Genomic DNA, 7,291 nt, shown 5'->3' on the forward strand with positions numbered 1-7,291 from the left:
CCGAGGAAGATATTAACTGGTGTGGGAGGCCACCACAGTCCAGCCACCCCCCTGAAAAATCTACTTATTTACCTGCAATGTAAATAAATGCCACCATCTACATAGTTTTGTTTTATTGCTCTACTTACCCTTGTAATAGTAACCTTACGAGCACACTGTACCCACTAAGCTGTTCTACAATACTTCAATGCTCTCTCCCCACCTTAATCACCATCAATTTTGAATGCATCATGTATACACCATGTTTGTATGTATTGTGCACATCTACCACATGTATGTATGAATTCACCTGTCATGTTTCTGATTGTCTCCCCTCTCCTTCTGCCACAAGCAGTCGAGGTTCTGCTCAAGGTTTCTTCCTGTGAACAGGGAGTTTTTCCTTGCCCCCGTCACCATTGTGCTTACTCCAGGGTGGTTCAGGCCCTGGGCTCGGTCAAGCACCTTGAGACAATGGAATTGTTTCGGCGCTATATAGATTAGAAGAGCCTTTTAGATGCTAAGGATGTGCCTCAATGCTGTTGTTTTAAATGATTCTCTGATTTAATTTTTTTTTTTATGTTATTTTATTTATATTTTTTTAATACTTAATTTCTGAGTTGTTTAATGTGTTTTGTTTATTTATTTATTTTGTCTGTTTTGTTTTATTATGGTTTGTTTATTTATTGTTCTTCTGTACTATGTAGCCTCAATCAGGGCATTGCTGCAAAAGAGCCCTGTGCTCAGTCAATTCTCCCTGAATAAACAATGATGATTCAATTGATCTGAATTAGAAGGTGTAGGAGTCCACAATCTTAAGGGCTATCCATACAACTGGACTGAATTGGAGTGTGGCAAAAAAAAGCAATGGTTTTAGAAGTTCCACATTAAAGCATGTATGGAGGTTGCTTAAGATATGGGGCAAGGTTTTTATGGTCTAATGACACCAAAGTGTATCATGTGGCGTACATCTAACACTGCCAATGCCGTCAAGAAACACCATCTAAATCGTGAAATTTACCTGTTGCCACATCATGCTGTTGGGATATTTCTCATCGGCAAGACCTGGAAAACCTTATAGTATTTAATGGAGAATGAATGGAAATAAATTCTACACAATATCACAAGACCTGCAGTCTGTTGGCCAATTACCCAAGGCACAAGGCTAAAGCAACACTTCTAGAATGTCTCAGTCAAAGCCCTGATCAGCATCCTACTAGCAACCTGTGGCACTACAGTCAATAACCACCATTCCATCAATCTAGATGTTCTATATACATTCTACCAAGAAGAAGAACGTGTGAAGCTGGCACCGTCTCCCTTCAGGACAGTAGAAGACTTAAGGCTTTTATTGTGGGCGACAGTGGTACAGTGGTAGAGAAGTCGTTTAGTAATCAGAAGGTTGCCAGTTCGATTCCCTGTCGAAGCATCCTTGAGCACGACACTGAACCCCTAATTGCTCCTGACGTGCAGTGTGCCATCAGTGTAAATGTAGAATGTGTATACATTGTAAGTCGCACATATGTAAGTCGCTTTGGATAAAAGCGTCTGCTAAATGACTAAATGTAAATGTAAAATGTTATTGCAGCAAAGGGACTCTCTAACACGTATTATTTGTATGGGTTGAATTCTTTAGTATTTCATTTATTTGTACATTTTATTTTAGTAGACAAATTGGTAATTTCGCCTTTACAAAATATACTATGGCATAAGTGTTCACAATGATACTAATGAAACACAATACTAATTGGGAAAGGGTGTGTAAGTATTTTTTTGTAATTGTGAAAATGGTGATGACTTTCAGGGAGGTGAAATACTTTTGCAATCCATTGTATGTCGACAATATTTCACAGAGGCATTTATTACAAACTTGCCTTGAATACAAATGTCTGTACAGTTAAAAAAAAGAAAAAGAAAAATCGGAGGTCTTTTCTGAGTCAGTTTGGCAGGTTCATCCGCATTATTTTGATGTCATCTCCAGGTCGGTCTTGTGTGTTGGTCTCCACCATGCCAATCCTATTGAGGACGCTCATGCCATGGCACACACGGCCGAAGATGGTGTGCTTCCCATCCAGCCACTGAGTTGGGCCCAGGGTCAGGAAGAATTGGCTGCCATTGGTGTCAGGACCTGCATTTGCCATGGCCAGGATACCAGCACCTTGTCCAAAAGCGAATATCAGAGGATCTGCAGTTAATAACAATTCTACATCACGCCTACAATACCCCTCAAATCCCAAACCTGTTAAACTATGCGTCAGTGCGAGGGTTTATGTGTCCTTAATTACATCACCTTAAAAAGCACATGGAAATGTAATTATTTTAAAAACAAAGATATTATAGTTATATACGAAACATACAGTGGCACCTATGGCATATATCAAATTAAAAAAAGGGCAGACAACTGTCTATTACTAAGTGGTGAAATGGTTGTCAAATGGACTTGGCCACGAGGCCTAAATCTTAAATCACATGGAGAGAATTAAAAGAGTGGATCAAAAGAAGCACATCAAGTGCACAGAAGTAAATCAAGAAATCCCATCATATTCACAAATCCTTCATTAGGGTGGATGAAATATTCTGCTCTACTTAAGCATCCGATACAAATAACATTGTGGCAAACCCCCAACTAACCCTAGGTTATGCTGAACACACATCTCTAGACTTTCATGGTCCTGCTCCAAATATATTAGGTCTAATACAAATATTTTGAATTACTCAACCTTGCCTTGTAACAACAATGTAAGCACAGCTAATTCACGCCTTTCAACAAATACATTTGACAACATAATATAATATTGCTGGGGAGGAGGCAGATGGTAGCTAGCTTTGTTTGCGAGCAAGAAGAGGAAACTAGACAAGCAGCAGCGGCTTCCCAAGCAAAGCAAGGGATGAACTGGCGTGGTGTTGAGATGAAATGGGTTATGGTTAGCGGTGGACACCAGGCACATACACACCGTACTGGCAAATAGGTCAAAGTGCGGTGTTGTATTCCGAGTGTGGGCGCATTGTTTATTTTATTGAGTTAAAGTAACAGTATGTAGCAGTTGTACTTTAGGGTTAGGATTAGCAGTTTTACCTTAAAATAACAGCTTAAAAAAAATTGGGCCGCTACAATGACGTTTAATTTGGAGAATGGCCTCTGTGCCATTGCCATACCAGGGTCCGTAGGCATATCACTGCGCTATGGAACTAGTAAGTAACTTATTTACCGTCTTGCTTTGTCTTGTGTTGCACTTGCTTGATGTTTGACTGTGTTATGAAAGTTGTTGACTCACTAGTTTGTCATAGTGTCAAAGTAACCCAATTTCAACAGGTTTCGCTAGGTTTAGCCGCTAGCATCTCGTTAGCGATTAGCAATTCCTCCGTTGTGCTGCTTTAACGTTTCCCTCTGAAGATGAGATTGAAGAGGAATTTGAAAGGAAGAAGCTGAAGTATGCGGAACTGGTAGCAGAAGCCAGGCAACAAGGTTGGCAAGACCAGTGGAGATAGAGGATTTGTAGCTAAATCAACCAAAGAACACTTTTATTGGATTTTGGTTTTCCAGGATGGTCACTCAAAAGAAGCTTTAAAAGGAGTTCTCTGAGGCTGCTGAGAAAGCGAGCCAGTGGTTGTGGCTGAGGTGCTCGCAGACTACATCGGGTCGTGAATTAACCTGAACTAAAACTGAGATGTTGAGGTGTATTTTGAGGAGTATCTGCTGTTGTCATCCCGCAAGTAGTCCGGTCATTTAACGTAACAGACTCATTGTAATTTGAAGTCAGCAAGTAATGGGTTGCTATGCAACACCTAAAACTTAAAAGTTCTATTTGCTTGAAGAACTATTTTTTCTTAGCAGAAATTACGAAACGGCAACTAAATCATTAAAAAGAGGTATTTTGGAGGAATGTTCTATCGTTTTTGGCAAGTATCCGTATAATAAGCGGGATAATGTATTGTCCGTCGGTCATTATCCAAAAATAAATCCCTTCAGGACGAAACAGTGCTGTTCGCCCCGTCTGGATTTATTTTTGGATAATGACCTCCGGACAATACATTATCCCTTACATAGTTCGGTGACGTAAAGCATAAGGCCCAGTTTGGTGACGTAAAGCAATGGGAAACATGGTAATCTTTGGTAGCTGCGCCACAGAATCTTTTTGGCTCACTTAGACACAGTCATACGTTAGTCAGAAACACTTCACTGGTTCGCATTTCAAACGCTCGATTACCATTACTCCCTTGGTAGAAACCGTTCTTATTTGTTGTTTAATGGGGGTTGGCAAACAGCTTTAAGATGCATTACTGCCACCTTCAGGCGGTAGTAATGCATTACCTACTTACGTACTAGTATGTCGGGAAGGGAAAATATACTTCTAAAGACAAGACAATAGTCACGCATGAACTATTGAACCATCACGCATGAGCCAATGCATACAAAGTAATGTGCTGTGGCGTATGTAGTTATCTGCTTTGTAGTTATGTACTACCCATCAAGTATTTTGATGTACACAATATTTTCAGACCATAATGAGGTTATTCTGGAGGAACAAGGGAAGAATGATATTTCCCAATATTTCTGTGCATTCTATGCATCTTGATTCTATGAATCCTTGAGATGTTCAAGGTTCAGAATGTCATAAAATGCACAAAACAGACCTGTGACATATTCTATTCCATGCACAGGAATATTCCAGAATGATCCTATATCACTGTAAGCCTTGAGGTTATTTAACAACTTACCTGTGAATTTCAAATCCGGATGCAATTCATCTTCAAACTGTTTGCCAAATATTGATGCACCTCCACGACCTATGAAAACATTTAGCCCATATAAAAATGCTGGTTTTATTGTAGATTTTTCTGACATTGCAAATAAAAGAATTACGTATGGATTCAAGAGCTTATCTAGCCTAAATCTCTATGTAGATCAGAGTTAAATTAATAATACAGGCTAACTTAAGTGACTTAAGGATTTCAGCACAGAGAAGATGCTGAACCACCTGAGTGATGGACCTGGCCTTGTCACTGTTCACAAACGATCACCTCACCTGTTCCAGTTGGATCTCCACCTTGGACCATGAAATCTTTGATGATGCGATGGAACTTTGTAGTGTTGTAATATCCTCTTCTGCTGAGCTCAGCGAAGTTCTTGCAGGTTTTGGGAGCATGCTTCCAGTAAAGTTCAACTACAACAGTTCCCATTCTGAGATACAAACAAGATAAAGTTAGAGTCAGTCAGTCCTCAATGCACCAGTTGTGAACAACACTTCTAGCTATACAAACACAACAATTGTAATGACATTTTTTTCCCTCTGTAACTGTAAAGGATTACTATTATATTTTTTTTGTAATTGTCCGTTACATGTAACCAGAGCCATGCAGCCATGTAACTAGTTACTTCCCAACCCGGTCATGCTCTGGAAACTTCAAATGGTGACTATTACCACCATAGTAACTACGCATGATTGAAGAGCCATTAACAGAGGGGATACAGTGCGTGTGTGTGTAGTCGGGCAAGCCAATGAACAAAATAAACACAGTCTCTCCTTTTGCCAAGTGGTGTCATTTGGAATTCCGTGGTAACGGAAACGTAATGTTATTTGGGGAAGTAGCAAGCTGACACTTGTAATCACATCATGAGCCTGTAAGTGGCAGACAAAAGCAGTTTACCTTGATGCAGATGCAGATGCAGGGGCTTACATTGTATAGTCTGTTTGTGGTTACAGTTCTAAATCAATACTGAACTGATTTTGAACCCTTTTGTCCCTAGCAAAAATGTTGAGCCAAAAAGATGGGAAAATAGGGTAAAATAAAAGTTTCCCTTCAAAGTTTTTCAACAATACACCTGACCTTGCCACAATCTTTTCTGACCATGGGATAAAAAATATAAACTTACAGTAGAATCAAAACAATATAATTTACCACACTTGCTAACTCCTGCAACTTTTAAAGTGCATGAACTGACAAGAGAAAACGTATTACACACACACACACAAGTGTGCATGCTGGCCAGTTGTAACTATGGTTGGTCTACCTAGAGCCTGCCTAGATGTCGTCAATGGTCAATACCGTACTAAATACAATACGCATGCGCAAACATCCAAAAGAAGCTGATCTCCCGCCAGTTTGACAAGCCCTACTTGTTCGTCACTGAGACCGGTCACATCATCAAAAGTAAAATACAATCACACCACTGGATTAAACAAGCTGCTTCGAAAGTTAGCTTGACTTCCTTTGCCTTGTTGCGGTCGGTGCAACAACCCCGAGAGGGCAGTAAGGGCAAAACATAACTAAAACAGTGATAACAGATCGTAATGGAGAGACAAAGGCTATGGTACATATATTTACCGCAACAATTCATTCAACACATTCATGTCTCTTATTAGATTTTGCCCTTGTTTGGCCTGACGGCACGCTACTGCTCGTAATGTTTGCGGTTTGTTCATTACTCTAAGATACACATTACTGAACTTTACTGTTTAAACTGTTTAAAGTTAACTTAGCTAAGTCCGAGCCAGCAGAGTAGCTAAATGCATAGACAATTAGGGAGCAGAGGTTGAGATAACTGCTGTCCTACAGATGACAATTTCATATTAATCAACTGCAGTTGTAAACACTTGGTGTTAGCCAAGTTAACGTTTCCTTGCTATCACTGTCAATCATTCATTCATGCATTCATTCAGGAAAACGCCGAACTCAGCTTACGTTGTCTCCACAGACACTGTAGGAGGCTGCCATGAATCTGGTGGTATTCCTGCCATTTCAAAAACGAATCGGGACACTTCAAATACTAAATATGCGAATGATAAAGTACTACCGCATCGGAGCAGCGTGTAGCCAGGCGGCACTGACGACAATTTCAATATGGCCGCCCTCGTAATCTTTTTCAAAATAAAAGTCGACATTTATTCATTTGTTTTTAGTAATACAATGACGGACAAAATGCTCATTTAACAAAATCTAAATGCAGAGGTGGGACAATACAAACCAAACTAGAAAAAAAGCTTTAAATGCCTTTTTCTTTAAACAAAGAACAGGTTAGTGTTGTTCAGCTGAATCGCCTACTGATGAACTTGAAATTGTGTGGCTGAGAAAACAACAAATTGTGCATGGGGGTGAAATATAATTCTTTTAACAAGTACACTAAGGAAATATAGATATTGAAGCCTGAATCGCCTTTGTAGGCAACAAATTGATCTGTTTTTTTTTCTCTGTATCTTTCAGCGTTACTTTTTTTTGTCTTTTTACATGTGAATGACATTACATCTAATGTACACAGATATACAAATACTGCCACTTTCCCTGTTGTGATAACTGGTATGAAATGCATAAGTTA

The 7,291-nt window shown here is 39.5% G+C and overlaps 1 protein-coding gene across 1 annotated transcript; it reads right to left on the reverse strand.

Annotated features, from left to right (window-relative positions):
• Positions 1-1,810: 1,810 nt before the first annotated feature.
• Positions 1,811-6,828, reverse strand: ppil1 (peptidylprolyl isomerase (cyclophilin)-like 1). Its single transcript, XM_031568339.2, has 4 exons — positions 6,661-6,828; positions 5,004-5,158; positions 4,696-4,764; positions 1,811-2,134 (listed from the first exon to the last, which is right to left on the reverse strand). The coding sequence occupies exons 1-4, from the start codon at positions 6,714-6,716 to the stop codon at positions 1,914-1,916; spliced, it is 501 nt and encodes a 166-aa protein (XP_031424199.1). The 5' UTR covers positions 6,717-6,828; the 3' UTR covers positions 1,811-1,913.
• Between the last annotated feature and the right edge of the window lie 463 nt (positions 6,829-7,291).

Source organism: Clupea harengus, chromosome 5 (assembly GCF_900700415.2).
Source record: "Clupea harengus chromosome 5, Ch_v2.0.2, whole genome shotgun sequence".
In the NCBI taxonomy this organism is placed as follows: domain Eukaryota; kingdom Metazoa; phylum Chordata; class Actinopteri; order Clupeiformes; family Clupeidae; genus Clupea; species Clupea harengus.